General features: G+C 44.1%; 1 protein-coding gene across 4 annotated transcripts in view; it reads right to left on the bottom strand.

The window, feature by feature from the left end:
* CD99L2 (CD99 molecule like 2) overlaps window positions 1-13,719 on the bottom strand; it is an 84,704-nt gene extending 70,985 nt beyond the window's left edge. For 2 of the 4 annotated variants that reach the window (XM_043523027.1, XM_043523029.1), the window contains exon 1: window positions 13,340-13,522. In XM_043523027.1, the coding sequence (XP_043378962.1) occupies window positions 13,340-13,397 (58 nt within the window). In that variant the 5' untranslated portion in view covers window positions 13,398-13,522. Of the gene's footprint in view, window positions 1-13,339 lie in introns of all 4 variants that reach the window. The other 2 variants (XM_037909700.2, XM_037909701.2) reach the window with 2 other exon arrangements.
* Between the last annotated feature and the right edge of the window lie 1,841 nt (window positions 13,720-15,560).

The following is a 15,560-nucleotide window of genomic DNA, read 5'->3' as shown; positions in this document are numbered from 1 at the left end:
GCTCATGCTTTGGAAGACAGAGTTTAGCCAAGAAGTCTATCACAGGCCTACACCAGCCCAGAAAAAATTTTATCCAGCCTAATTAAAGGCTTGTTCTAAAGGGGGAGGGGGGGCTTTTACTTCAGCTGGGAGTTAGATTGTCATCAAGTTGTAAAAGAATCTTTCTAATCCAAATCATGTCAGTTCCTATGGGACTTAACATTCCAACATTGTATGTTTTCTCCTATATTCTTACTGCTCCAGAGTGTGTGTCACTCCCTTCATGATACCTGAGTCTACATCCCACAGTTCTCACACACTTAGCAGCTTTGTATGTGCTGATGCCATACAATGGTTCAGAGGCACTGTGCTCATTCAGGCCTTGATTTGGTGCATGGAATTTATTTATGGCAGGAATAATATAAGACGGTGCAGGGGACTAAAGTTTTTTGTTGGGTAATTTTTTATTTTGAAAAAAAAAAATGCCCTGTTCACAAAACCAAAACTTTTTACAAGAAAATTTCAGTTTTTTGCTGAAAAATCCATGTTCTGGTGGAGAAAATCCCAGAGATGGCTTCTTGGCTCCCTGCCAGCCTAGAAAGCTCTTGTGAATTTCAATTTCTGCTCTTTGCCCCTATTTTCCCTTAACTCCAGGAATGGAGAGGCAGACAGTCTCATGAAGACAAAAAATTCCATTTTGGAATTTGGGATGAAAATTTTTCCCAAAATGCAAAATTTTTCTGGGAGATTTCCATTTTTTTGGGGGGGTCAGCTTTACAGCGGACAGAAAAGCATGCTTGCATATATATCACCAACATTTATACGTCCTGCTTGGTTTTCCAGCTCAGACCATGGTATCACTCTACTGTATGTGAAGCTACACAGAGATTGTTTTTTTCTAAGTACTATGCATGCCACGTGCCATCCTGAAGGTTTTGGCTGTCAGGGCTGAAAAGGGAATAAACCTACCCTGTCTCTTGAAATAAGAGAGCATCCTGCAAAGTTGTACAGGCTACAAATCCTAGAAATGTAGGGCTGGAAGGGACTCCCACGAAATCATAAAGTCCAGCCCCCTTGGTGTGGCAGGACCAAGTAAACCTAGACCATCCCTGATAGGCATTTGTCCAACCTGTTTTTAAAAACCTCCAATGATGGACACTGCACAATGTGGTGTTTTAACCACAATGACTGCACAATGGTGATTTGTTTCCAGTAATGGCTGTTCCAATGAATGATCTATCTGCAGGAAGAGGCATCAGTTTTCATCCTTGATTTTTTTTTTTTTTTCCCTCCTCCCCCACACCCTTTTGGGAGAATACCTGTAAATGTCTCCAATTAGCCAGATGAAACCTTTTGGTCCATTTGTCACCTGCCTTGCATAATGCACGTTTCACACAAGGCTGCCAGGCCTCCAAGATGCACAGCATTTTGTGAACGACCAAGTGCCATTTTCACATGAACTGCCCAACAGCTGTGCAATGCGTCTCAGCAATGTAAATTATACAAACCTCTGTGATAAACACTGTGTGTAACTGATGGAAGAATGGAACCCTAAAAAGGTTTTTTATTCCAAATGGGATAGACTGGGTCAAACATAGCTTCCCTCACAACAGCTTGCATTGTCTGAACAGGAGATGTAAATTCAGAGTTAACTGAGATGCCTAAACACAGAAAGAAGGTGGCTGGTCATTCAGGAAATCAACACTTAACCAAAGCACTCAGAAGCAGCTTGAGTTGAGATTTCTACTGGCAATGACTTCCTTGCAAACATGCAGGATGAAGGAGGTGTGAAAGCCCTGCTCCTGCAAGAGAGTTGGACCTGCTTTACTTGGGAGTTGCTTCTGATCAGGGCAGAGATCTGATCATATCTCATGACAGGTAGAACCCATGTTTAATCTGGTCTTCAGCAGCTGGCATAACATAGGAAACTGATAAATCCAATCTCAGAGCAACCCAAGCACTTCAAGGAAGGGGCTACTCTTCCAAGAAATTACTTAGTACAGTAAGAACCAATAGCTTCTTTGAGGAATGCTTCTTAGAAGCTCTATGGTGTTGATTATGATTTCTATCCCAGTAGCCCCATTCTGCTAGATGGTGTACTATGTACCAAGGCAGTCCCTGCCCCCAAAGAGTCAACTGTTAAGACAAGATACAACTGATGGGGTTGAGGAATAGAAGAAAGTACAGGGAAGGGGGGGATAGAGGCCAGGGTATGGTTGCAATAGTAATAGGAGCATGTTTTGCACATGTTATCAACCCTAACCCTAAGCTGCAGTCTAGACACACCCACAACTCCCCCTCTCCCTCCTGGTCCTGAGAGCTTTGGAATCTGCAAGTTCTCCAGGTCCTCAGCTTTGTCCAGCCTACATTCCCCTATTAGAGCAATAACTAGGCTTGGAAGGATTAGAATTTTATCAGTAAATGTCAAGTCAACATCTATTTCACTGTACACACAGACACTGCCAAAAAAAATTCAATTGATGATCATCAAATTGACAGACAAATTAAGAACATTGCTGCTTGAGAACTGAATTAAGGATATTTACTTTATATTTTGATGTGTGATGTTCACAATTTGTGTTAATGGTTATAAAGCTTTAATTTTTGAATCTTAATGTCTGTTATAAAATAATAATCTGACCCCCACATCCCTAATTATGAGCAACTGTGAACCTTTAAATCAATAACAAAAAGGCTACATTGATACTATCCATCGATATTACTTTTAAAAAAAATCCAATTCTGCCAAGCCTAATACTAAGGCTTCTGGTATCACTTTGTAAGTGTGCTCTTACTCAGCTATAGCTTAGCTTGATCATTTTTTGGCTTTTGTTTTCTCATTTTCCCAGAGCTCCCAGAGAGCTGCAATTAGCACTGAAGGGTTTATCACTGGGCATGCATCCTCTTTGAAGCAGTTTTCCAATAAGATCTCCCAACTCGGACACTTTCATCCAGATTTCTTTGAGCATAAGCAGAAAAGCATTTCAAAGAGCTTGAAAAATGCTGAGCAGTATTTTTTTTTTTTTTTTTTTTTTTAAACCAGCACTTCATTCTCTAGGCCTGTTCTCAGTTCTAGCTGCATACTCCATCTTGTGCTGAGGTTTGAGAACAGTGCACTCACTCTTCTCCCCTTGTCTGGATCCTCTGAGGTTTCTTTCAAAAATCTTGCAGAGTCCTCTAGTTCCCTATCATCTAAACCTGAGACTCATGCCATGATCTGGAGACCAAGGACTCCATTCAGAGAAGGGTGGGGAGGCAGCTGTTGAGTGGTGCAATCCCCTGTCTCCCAAAAGAAGAAGAAAACACTGCACTTACTGGACTACAGTACGTGATCCTGCATCTCTGGAAGTAAAGATGTGGGATGAGACTCAATACCCTGCATAGCAGCATGCAACACTGCCACTAGGTCAGGCAGAGCCTGTCCATTTGCTTCCAAGAATTTCCTTTGCACATCCTGAAGTCTCCTGAGGAAGTGACCATATTGTAAGAATGCACTACCACAAGGTTTATCTAATAGGCAGCTGCAGCCTGCACAGTGACGGGAGGGCTGGATCAAATCTGACCCTGGTGTAACTCCTGTGAATTCAATGCAGATACATCAAAGATTAATTTGGCTACCTTTTGGTCAACAGACCATTTGCTTCAAAGAGTGGAGCAGAGAGGCACTCAGTATACACACGTTCTTGCACCCACAACCTAAGTCACTGCTAGTAGATCAAATGTCTGGCTCACCAACTTCAAAATTCTCTTTTGGAGAGAAGTCTTGTCATGTTTGCTTTTTGATATGGAACATTCATCTTCTCTAATTTTGTTCTACTCAAGCTCTTTCACTGGCTTGTGAATTACACCAGTTGACAAAATAGATGGCAAAAGAAAACCTACAAAGTTATTAGCTAGTTTATCAAACATATAGTTTGTTGTTAAAGTGGCTTTAGAAGCAGTATGTAGTCAAACCAATTTTTTCTGGTAAATCATACCTTCAGGATATATTTTCTGAGGAGAAACACATTTCTATTTCAAACCTAGCAATGCTAAAACTTTATTCTAGGCAGCGTTGGAGATCAGTGGCTTGTTGTTGTTTAACATGCTTTAGGGGCAAAATCTGTTGCAACAGATGTAGAATAACTACTCTTAGTACCATTTCTGCCACAAAATCCGTTTCAATGCCATTTCCAAGTGTCAATATTATTAGCTAGAGGAGCAAAAAGAAATGACTGTTCAAAATTGTCAATTTCAGTCCTTCCACTTCTATTTCCACCATTTTGATTATTTTGCTGCAGTGCACTGACTAGTGTGCATTTGGCTACAGAGGAGACAGCTGAAAGAGAATTTGCTTTTGTTTCTCCCACTCTATCATATAAATTAGACACTGACAAGGTAAAAAAATATAAAAGCAAGATCTCTAATCACTAATGACACTAACCAATTACATGGTTAATTTAATGTTAACATTTATTAAAACTGAAAGACGTTAATCAAATGTTAATTAAACTGCATTGTGAAAATTAATTTACTTGTTGCACTTCACTCAGCTTTGACAATAAAACCAGAACGGATAGTTTTGCTTTCCACTTCTAGTCTATTTCACTTTCTGGTTCTGATTTCTGTAGTACAGTGGGTATCAGACTGCAGTGAGTACCTAATGGAACAATTTGTCAAGGGTTGTGGTGGATTCTCCCTTGCTGACCATTCTGAAAGCAAGACTCTGTTATTCTAAAAGATCTGCTCTAGGAATTATTTTAGGAAAGTTCTATGCCCTGCGTCATACAGGAGGATCAGACTAGGTGATCAATGGTCCCTTCTGGTCTTGGAATCTCTGAAACTTGAAGGTAATCTGTGCAGCTCTGGCAGGTCATGTGGTGCTGGCTTCACCCTTGCTTGCAGCTGCTTCCACTTCTGTCCATGGCAAAGAAGAGCCGGGACACCTGTAAAAGCATCTGAAAACAGGCTAGCTCCTCTCTTCATCTGCCTTCCTAAGAAGCCAGTGCTGGACAAGAGAGCATAAAGAGTTGCTGCCTGGGGTGATGGGAGCCATCTGTGCAACAGTTATAACTAGCTAATTACTTTCCTATAGTAGTAATTATAATAATTGCTACCAGGATATTATGTTCACATTTGAGAAGAGAGGTGGTCCAGGAGACATCACCCAGTAAGGCATAGGCAGCTATCACAGGGTGACTGGCCCCTTTAAGGGGAAATGGGACCAGCCTCACTGTGCCATAATTAATTAGCTGCTTCCCAGACGGTAGGGATATAGAGTCATGGACATTTGGGCCTTATAAAAGTGCTGAGTGGGCTCGGTCTGTCAATACAATCACAGGGTGGGAGAAGGCACCCAGCCTCCTGGCTTAGGATTCCAGATGAAGCAGCCCAGGAGAAGCAAAGAGCTCTAAACTGGAGCAGGGAAGGATGTGAGGAATATAGCCCAGCATGGGCTGAGACTGATACCCCAGGGAAATATTTTGCTACAAAATCCAAAGCATAGGCCTGACCTGCTTAACAGGGTTCCTTTAAAAACAAACTTGCAGTTCATTAAGACAAACTCATGATTCAGAATTGCTGGGTGTCCACATACCCCCTGATTAACACACATCAGCCTGTTTATATCCATCTATACTGTTGCGGTCAGAGCGGGGAGAGAGTCAGGGGTGAGGAATGCCTCACTCTACTTGTGTGACTGTCAAGAATTCCTTATTATCCAGCAACCCAGGACAATCTTGGTGCTTAGGCTATGTGAATGAAATATAATTTGCTGCTTTTCAGACACTTGAAAATCATGGGTGTGCTGACTGGCCAATGCAACTGACCTGAGACTGAAAATTATATAATGCACAACCAAGGCTGCAGTTAAAGACAGCCGATGTGTGGGAGTGGTATTAAAATGTAAAAAGAAAAGGAGTACTTGTGGCACCTTAGAGACTAACCAGTTTATTTGAGCATCCGATGAAGTGAGCTACAGCTCACTTCATCGGATGCTCAAATAAACTGGTTAGTCTCTAAGGTGCCACAAGTACTCCTTTTCTTTTTACAAATACAGACTAACACGGCTGCTACTCTGAAACCTGTATTAAAATGTGGCTGCCTTGGGATGGAAACTATGGCATGCTGCTTCATTTGTAATCCTGTGGTTTGGCGTTTGTATTTTTACAATGTGAGGCAGCAGAACCCACTGAGCTGATTTTTACACTGCCTGCAGCTTCCTTAAACAAGCTACTGAGGGGTATAAGAAATGTATGGTTTCCCTGCCTGGCACTTTTCTGGTTTGATACTCTGCCAGTTGTGCCCCATACTGCACTTTGGTAATACTTTGTATTTACATGGCACTCTCAACTTAAAAAAAGAGAAATCTCTTGGCACTCTGTAAACAATTAAGCCTTTTAACAAACCAGTAGAGAAGTATTAGCCCAACATTACAGAAGAGGAATCTGAGATGCAGTTAGTTTAAAGGCCACAATTTTGAAAGCATGCATACATGCTGAGCTCTGCATGCTTACAGATCTCCATGCACAAGCATCCCCAACTTGGGCATGCCCAAAAGACCTATGCAGTTTTACATGACTGGGCACAGGGAAAGGCCATGGCAAAATTAGGAACAGAACCCTGAACTCCCAGATCCCAGTCCCTGCTGCCTCATCCCAAGAGTATCCCACCCTGTTGAGTACTGCTCAGCCTTCTCCCATGGCAGTATCATGTGTTTTACCAAGAAACTGGAGAGGAAAATCTGTCTTTGATTTTCAGCCTCATGCTTATGACATTTTGGTGAGTCAGCTTACCCAGCATTTTGGAGTGCAGAGCAAGTAAGATTCTTCTTGCGTGAAGGGACTTAGAGCACAATTTGATCTAAAACAAACTAAACTTCATTTTTAGCTTCTATATATTGATACATTATGGCAGGGATGGCCAACCTGTGGCTCCGGAGCCACATGCAGCTCTTCAGAAGTTAATATGCGGCTCCTTGTATAGGCACTGACTCCAGGGCTGGAGCTACAGGCGCCAACTTTCCAATGTGCCGGGGGTGCTCACTGCTCAACCCCTGGCTCTGCCTCAGGCCCTGCCCCTATTCCACCCCTTCCCACACCCCCCCCGAGCCTGCATGCCCTCCCTCCTCCCCCCCAGAGCCTCCTGCACACCACGAAACAGCTGATCGGGAAGTACACAACACGAAACAGCTGATCGGGAAGTGCGGAGGGGGAGGCGCTGAGCTGCTGGTAGATGGGAGGCACTGGGAGCGGGACTGTGGGAGGGGGCTGCTGATGTATTACTGTGGCTCTTTGGCAATGTACACTGGTAAATTCTGGCTCCTTCTCAGGCTCAGGTTGGCCACCCCTGCATTACGGGCTGTCCGTGTCTGAGATCCAGGTTGACCTTGAACAAGTCACCTTAAATAACTTTTGTAGCCTGGGTTGTTCTCTTTTTAGCTTCTGAAAAACGGTGGTCGACTCCCTGGATTGTAAGAGGCTGGCAAGGCCTGGTGTGCACCCAGCTTCAGCAAGTGTTAGATGACTGTGTAAAGCTGTTGCTATTCTGATGGCTCACTAAGGCAGGTGCAGGAGATAGGATGGAGGAGCTCTAGTGATAGGGGCCTGGGCTGGATGAGGTGCTGGAGAGAGATCCTAGGGTCAACTAAACCTCATTCTAAGCTGCCTCCCTGAATTGGTGGTGGTGATCCAAGTTACCAAAAGGCCAAACCTCAGGAATGGAGTTAGTTTGGACACTAGCTCAGGGTCTGTGTGGTCTGATGAGGACAAGCTGGAACTCAGCTCACTTGTAGGGATGGAGTCTTTCACCTCCAGGTGACTTGTTCAAATCCAGCAGGTGAGTAGTGACAGAATTAGCCTCTGACAGCTTTGAAGTGGCCTATGTAAAATAACTTTCTTCAGTTCCCAGTAACACGTCTGTCACATAAGCCATCATCATCATGTGATGCCCCTCAAATAGACATATTAATAATGTTTCCCATACAGACTTAAAATTTCTGGAAAATCAAAACAAAATGAAAAAGCCACGAGTCTCACTCTGCAGCTGTTGTACATGCAAGTAGCCCTGCTGGGACTAAGAGCCTAGTAAGGTTTGCAGGACTGTGTCCTTTGAGTAATGCACAGCCAAGGCTGCAATTACGAACGGCAGATGTGTAGGAAAGGCACCCAAATCTGGCTTTCTCTGGGCAGAAACTATGGATACTACTTAATTTGTAATCCTGTAGTTAAGATTTGTATACACTTTTGAGCTGAGTTTATTTTCCTTTTGTTAATTGCAATACACATTACAGATAATTGTAGACAGTGTTGCCACTTTAGCAAAAATCACATGATATTTAGTGTCTTTTCTTAAAGCCCCAGCTCCTAGAGTCATGTTAGTGTGAGAATCTCCGCTTTAATTTTTTAAGGGGGAAAAAAAGTGTCTCATCCTCATGGTTGCAGAGAAAAGCTTGAAAATGTGACTTCACAAGGGAAACTTAAAAAATTTTTTTTTTAAATCATAATTGTCAATCATGACTCGGGGGAGGGGGGCAGCACAGTCATGATTTTTGAATACTTGGGGTTGCCAATACTGAGATCACTGAGCTACAACAAATGACTGCGAACCCAATCCTAAAGTGCTTAGTGCCATCAGTTGTTATCATCTATGGCAGCTGCAGCTGCCATAGAACTTCCGAGCCTGGGCCCTGTATGATAAAGCAACATATTTTTGTCATTATTCATCTATTCTGTGTTCAATAGGATGAAATTTCCTATGACAAGGAGGAGGCTCAGACCTCATCCTCCCAGAAACTGCTACCTTTAACAAAACGTGGTCAATGATTTTTTTGGGTGCCCAACTTGAGACTCGTGGACCTGATTTTTTTCCATAATGTTGTGGACCCAGGGAAGCTGAGGTGTTGTCTTTATAGAGTGTTTGTTGTTGTAGTATCCTAGGAGATGGGCCAAAATGTTCAATGTGCTAGGATACTACAATAAGTGCCCTATTAACACAACAGACAAACATCCCAATAGCAAGCGAGTATCAGACCTAAGTGAACTACAGCTTTTCTCCATGAAGTCACAATTCACAACAGTGAGAGTAGGCACTTTAGTTTTATTCTCCATTTAGTACATTAATTTGTGTTTGTGCCCCCACACAAACTTGAACTGTGTACATGGCCAAGGAGCAGTGGAACAGTTTCTCTTGCTGTTATTTTTAAGAATAGATTCTAATGCTGGATTTAGAAGTTTTATAAGGACACTGTCAAAGCAAGATCTAGCAGCACTAGTGGGGCAGATGCTGCAGAAGCCTGGAAGAGAGACCAGGGAGGACAAACCAAGGGAAAATGAGAAGGTGTGGGAAGGAAAAAAGAAAAATGTGGGAAGAAGGGAAAGTGATAGAGATACGTGAGTGAAGTGGATAGAGAGAGAGAGCTATCAGGAAAGACTAGCATTTGGTTTTAAAAAATGCTCCACAGATTCCAATACCAGAAGGGACCATGGTGATCACCTAATCTGACCTCCTGTATAATACCTGACAGATTTTTCCCCCCAAAACATTTTTCCCTCAAACATTCTAGTATTTATTAAATACAAGTAATGTAAGCACGAGTGGGAGAGAAGGGGTCTCATCCTGAGTCTGTTTGTAGCTTTGGCTGAGGAAGATATTCTCAGTAATTTATCCCACAAAGCCTTTCTCAATGCTTGCAAGGTATAGATCAAGATGACATGCATCCCCTATACAGTAGAACATCTACCCTCCTTTCTCAAGTCTTAGGAAAGAGACCTAATCTCTAAAAAGACTGCCGCACAAGGACTCTCTCTGTGGCTGTGTGTGTGTCAAAAGGTCTTGCCTTTTAAGTGACGCATCAGAAGGAATGAGACTATATGGGGAAAAACTCTGACCATGACCCTGCAACTAGCTCTGTATGGGGTTTGAAGTCAGTGGGGCTTTGTGTGGAGGAATTTGCAAGATCAGGGCTTATAATTAAGTTTGGAAAGATCAGATTTGTATTGGTAAATGTTGCTTTCACCACACACACACAAACCAATCAAATATTTCCACTGATGATCGAAATTTACAGATAAGCAAAGTAAGAAATGCTGCCTGAGAACTTAGTTTGATCTAAGAATATTTACTTTATAGATTTTTTGACATGGGAGGTTGACAATTTGTGTTAAATTGTAGAGCTTTAATTGAGTCAACATCTGCCATTAAATAATTGCTGACCCCCTTTCTTGTTTTCCCACCCCATAATTTCCCACAACTATGAAAATATAAATTAATAAAGCTTAACTAATCAATATCATATGCTTAATTGAAGAAAAAATCTGGCAAGCCTACTTATAACTCTACATACTTTTTATATGTTTGCTTCTGAAAGACAAAACATTATCAGGTGAATTAGAACTCAAGTTAAAGATTAAAACCACTGTTCCAAAACCATTGTTTATGAAAATTTCAGTGACAGGTGTTTTGATATAAATATTCTCCTGCCACACTTATAATCCAACTACTGCAGCACTGTGCTAGGGCATAAGAGCCAAGAAATGAAACAGGCTGGTCTAATTTCTCTGTCCATACAGGAAAAAAGCACAGAGCGTAAACAAACTACATAAGTATGGTAAAATAAGTCAAGTAAATCATTAGAGTTCTTCCCATTTGAATAGTAAGATGTTTAATAGCACAGGTAAAGATATGTCGTTTTTAAAAACTGTTAACTTGACAGCATCTCTTTAAGAGGGACATCTTGCTTGTTTCATTTAGGTGGCTAAAAAGGATTGTGAGACTAAGGTTAGATATTTGCATTATCCATACATTCAGTAAATAAACAAATGCATCACCTTATTCACAGAAAGCTATAAGCCTGTGGCATTATTTGCAGGACAAATACCTAATAATGCTGAAAACAGAACTACAAAAGACATACTCAGCAGAAAAGACGACTGTAGAACTAGGTAAATAGCTGAAGTGAAGTCACTTGGTTTTCAAGCCTGATTTAATTTTGAGTTTTCCTATACTCTTGTTCTCCTCAACGACTTTCTGTTGGGTGTGATGTTGAAAGTGGCTGGGTTACTGAACTGTGTGATGGACCCAGGAGGAAGGCTCAAAACCAAAATGGTGCGAGACAACCCCAGAAGAAAGGTAAACAGAATACTGACTAGAGCTCCTAGGCGCTACAGTAATACAAAACATTTGTAATGTACATAGTGTCCCTGCATCACATCCTTGAGGATGCCAAAACACTCTGACATACTATCAGAAAATTCTCAAAAGTATGTAAGGTCACTTAATTTCTATGAGTCTTAGGCTCCTAAGTCACTGAGCACTTTTGGAAAAACATTATACTTTATGTACAGAGCATCGCTGAAAAGCAACTGTCTCTGTAGCAGAAGGCTGCAGCCAGACACCTGGAAAACTGCACAGCTGTGGAATGAGAGGGAAACTTTGCCGGATGACACTGGCCCAACAGGGGAAACCTATTCAATGTAGAGCAGACAGCAGCTGAGGTTTTAATCTCCGCTCTCCTTGGAAAATAATTGGATGTTGTACAATTTATCTGCCTTAGAAGAATCAAGAACCAAATCAGCTGTGCAGGGTTTTGAACCTAAAGTTCCTTTTAAAGTGGTGCTTACATCACTACTAATTTTTCTCTACATTTGCCCTACAGCCTTGATTTAACATATAGTATGTTAGTTGTCTGCCAAATTAAATTAATATTGTCCAGTTTAAAAGGTAGAGATGGGAGGGAAGTGAAGTAGCAGCAACTTCATACAACATTCCACTTTTTAAATGATTTGAAGCCAGGTGTAGCAGGCAGCTGGGTACCTAAGGCAAATGGAGATTAAACCCCAGACTGATGCATGGTAGTATTGTGCGCTATTAAAAGAAAGGCTTTTTAGCTTGGTTTACCTAGTTGTGGTATCATTGATATTCTATCAGTCCTGTCTGTGTTTGGCAGGTGCATACTATACAATAACAATCGTGGTTTTAACAGATTTTCCCAGGTTAATTTACATGTTGTCCTATTTCGATGTGACAACAGAAGTTGCAAACTGTTTATAAATTACATTGTGACTTCCGATTCCTCTTAAAGAGAAGCTTTTTTCCCCCAGTCCCCATCCACCTCTGCCATTGTTCATTGGCGCAGACTCTGAGGTCAGGCAATTATCATGCAGAAACAGCAGAGAATGAAAAAGCTATTTTTATTCATTTGTCTCAAGAAATTTGGGTCATGTTTGTAGACATTCCAAAATCCTGAAGAACGCAGTAAGCTAGACTCTGGACAAAAGTTTGAGGTCATTTTCTTACTGTCCAGATCCTTTGTTCTGGTATATATTTAGGCATTGGCTCCTATGAAGTTTAATACATTTAGCATCACATTTCTGTTGACAACCCCTCACTGAGAACATTTTTGTTTAAATTTAAACAATGAACTTGTTTTTTATAATCCTACTTTTCAACTATGAATACCTCTAAAGTGTGTAAAGCCCTGTTGGTTACTGTATAGTTGCATTAAGCTGATACTTCAGTACCTGCCCAGAAGCTGTTCAATCCAATTTTCATCTCTAGCTGTTGAATAAAATTATCTGCTAAAGGGCTGTAAAGCAAAAACCCCAGGAGTGTTTAACGGAAGGTAAAAAATATTAAATGCATGGCTCCTTGCCTCTGAACTTTTTGGTTTAGAACAGAGATTTCTAAACAAAAGAAGGGGAGCTGGGGGAAGGGATAAAAAGCTAGTGGTGGTTTTGTTGGTAGGGCTTATTACATTTGTTACCTCTGCGTAACTGCTGGAATGGTATGCTGATATTTTGGAGTTTGGCTATGGTGTCCACAGCTTTGATAAATCAAAGGAGAGAATCGCCTTGAGATCTCTCTCAAGGGAGACGCGGTGGAGATGCAGCCTGTATCGGCTACACCCAGCTGCAGGGTCGCAGTAGGACAGCGGGGTGTGTGTCTCATTGCACCCCAAGCCCCCTCCAGTCGGTGCAGCGCGGCCCGGGGCAGAAGGGACGTGCCCCCCACCCAGCGGGCGAGGGGACGCTGCAGCAGAGGAGACGGGCTGGCTCTGGGCAGCGCCGTGGGCTGACGGGGCTGGGGGATGCGGCCCGGCCCGGCCCGGGGGGCTCCATTGTGCGATCCGCCGCCAACGCCGCTGGCCCGCCCCGGAGCCGGGACCCGCATTGTTCTCGCGGGGCGGCAGCTGCCCGCATGGGAAGTGGGGGGTGGGGGCGGTTTTGTCCCCTTTTAATCCTGTCACGAGCCGGGCCCGGCCGGCTTGAGCGGCCCCTGTTGTGCGGCGGCGGGGGGAGCTGGTGCGGCCGGCCCCGAGCCCTGCCGCGGCCCCAGGGCGGGAGCGGGCCGGGCCGGCACAAAGGCGGCGGCGCCTGGCGCTTACCTCTCCCGAGCAGGGCGGCGAGGGCGGCGGCCAGCAGCAGGAGCGAGCGGCCGGCCATGGCCAGGCTGGGGCGGGCGGCGGCGGGACCTCGGCGCGAGAGCTCCTCTCAGCCCCCCGGCCAGGCGGCTGCCGTCAAGGCGAGGGGCGGGGGCGCGAGCGGCCGGGGCGGCGCAGCCTCCGCCGGGGAGGGCGGGAAGGGAGGCGGCGCGCGAGGAGCGGGGCCGACCCCGATGGGAGGGGCTGGGTGGATAAGGGGGAAGCCAGGAGGGGCGGGGTGCCGCAGCTGAGGGGCTTCCGCGCAGGGGGGGTCCCCAAGGGGGCCGGATCCGGCTGGGGAGGCCAGGAGACGCGACCCCGGGGCCGAGGCGGATGGGTGGGGCGGGGATGCGTGAGGAGGAGGGGGGCAGGGGAGGTCCCCGGGGGTGGGCAGCGTCCCGCCCGCTGCGAGGGCTGTGTGCCTGGAGCACGCACAGGCGGGGACCCCAGAGCAAGAGGGGTTTGGGCCGGCCCAAAAGATCCGCCCCGCCTCCCCCCCCCCCCCACTTTCTCCTGGTGCAGTCCCAGATTTGGTTTTTGAATCCAAACACAAATAGGACCCAGCTTTGTTTTGTTTCACTGTGTGTGGGAGTGTGCGGGGGGAGGGATGCAGAACATATTGGTCATCAGTCCCCAAATATGAACCTACGGGATGGGGCCCGGGATTTTCAAGGGGTCTAAAAGTCACCGCTGTCCACAAATGAAACTTGTTACTGAAAGCTGCTGACCTCATCAAAGCAGATCCATACCATTACCAGGCCAAAGAAAATAAAGAGCCCACTCTCCCTTCGCTATTCAGAATAAGAATAATGGTAGAATGGGCTGCTGTACTTATATCAGTAGCAATGGTTGAGCAGGAAGTATGGTCTCATTCTAATTTTAAAACAAAACCAAATCCAGCAGTAGGAGTGCAATGCAAAAATCAGCATCTGAAATCTTGTCCCTTTGCAACCCTCATAAAGAAGCTGAACAGAAGCTATAGATGGAAGTACAAGGAGTAGCCTAAAAGTTAGCATTCATGGTTTGCGTATTAACACATGTATGCTTTCTGACCCCCTCTGCCTGCTACATGCAGCCCCTCTGCATGACCTATTCCTGGTGCTTATCTGGGGTAGAGGATTGGAATGTGGGTGCATGTCAATACTTCTCTTGCAGGGTGCTGTGACCATTTGCCACTTTCTCCACACTTGCCCTGTGTATTTGATGATGGGGGTAATGAGTTCTAGGTATTGGCACTGTCAAAATAAACACAACATGAAAACTGAAAACAAGAAATGAAAGACTATCATGATTCTGTGCTATTTAGTTGAATTTGTTTAATTATGGTAAAAAGATTAAAAATAACTGTTATGATCCCTCAGTGCAGAGATCAGTTCTTTGGGAAGCCAGAGCTGTCTTGATGGTTTGCTGTTCTTTGCACAGCAGTCAGTGCATTCATACTGTCTGTCAGGGACTCTGTGTTGTGTGTTCTGCAGCTTTTGGGTTTGCTTGTGTGTGCGGCCCAGGAACTTATTTAAATAATTGTTCTGGGCACAGAATTTCCCTTTTAGTTAAAAGGCCAGTCACATGGGTGCAGCTGGAATTTGAGTGGGATGTTAATAGAGCAAGTCTGTAAGCATAAAAATTCTGACACGCTTTTAATATGTGGCACAGACAGTGCAGCCACAATGGGGCGATTTCAGTTGTGTTGGAACGTCAACCTTTATTCTGAGTTCCTTGGCTTTGGGGTGCATTTGTACTACACGAGCTCTGGGGGAGGCCTAGTCATGGAGCAGAACCCCACTGTGTTAGGAGCTGTACAAATATAGGACAAAAAACCAGTCCTTTTTCCAAGAAGCTTACACTCTAAATACAATATGAGCCAACAGGAAACCATGAAACAATGAGACAGTACAGGTCTGCATGATAGGCAGTGGAGTCAGCGCACCAACAGCCTAACCATTGTCAAGTTTTTTGTAGGCATCATGGCAACGGAAAGTTTTGAGGAAGGATTTAAAGCTGGATAACGTTCACAAGCTTTGTTGTAGATTCACTCCTACAATGAGTGTCTTCTTTACTGGTGTTGTAGCATAGCTTGTTTAGAGCTGAATGAATGAAACTGGTATGAATGAAAAGGAGCTCTCCACTCCCCTGTAAAAGTGGGTTGAGAGGTGTTGCTGGGGCAGCATGGGGAATCTTGCTCTAC

This window comes from Chelonia mydas, chromosome 9, assembly GCF_015237465.2.
Source record: "Chelonia mydas isolate rCheMyd1 chromosome 9, rCheMyd1.pri.v2, whole genome shotgun sequence".
Classification (NCBI taxonomy): Eukaryota; Metazoa; Chordata; order Testudines; family Cheloniidae; genus Chelonia; species Chelonia mydas.
Note: the sequence above shows the minus strand (reverse complement) of the source record. Positions and strands in the feature narration are given on the sequence as shown.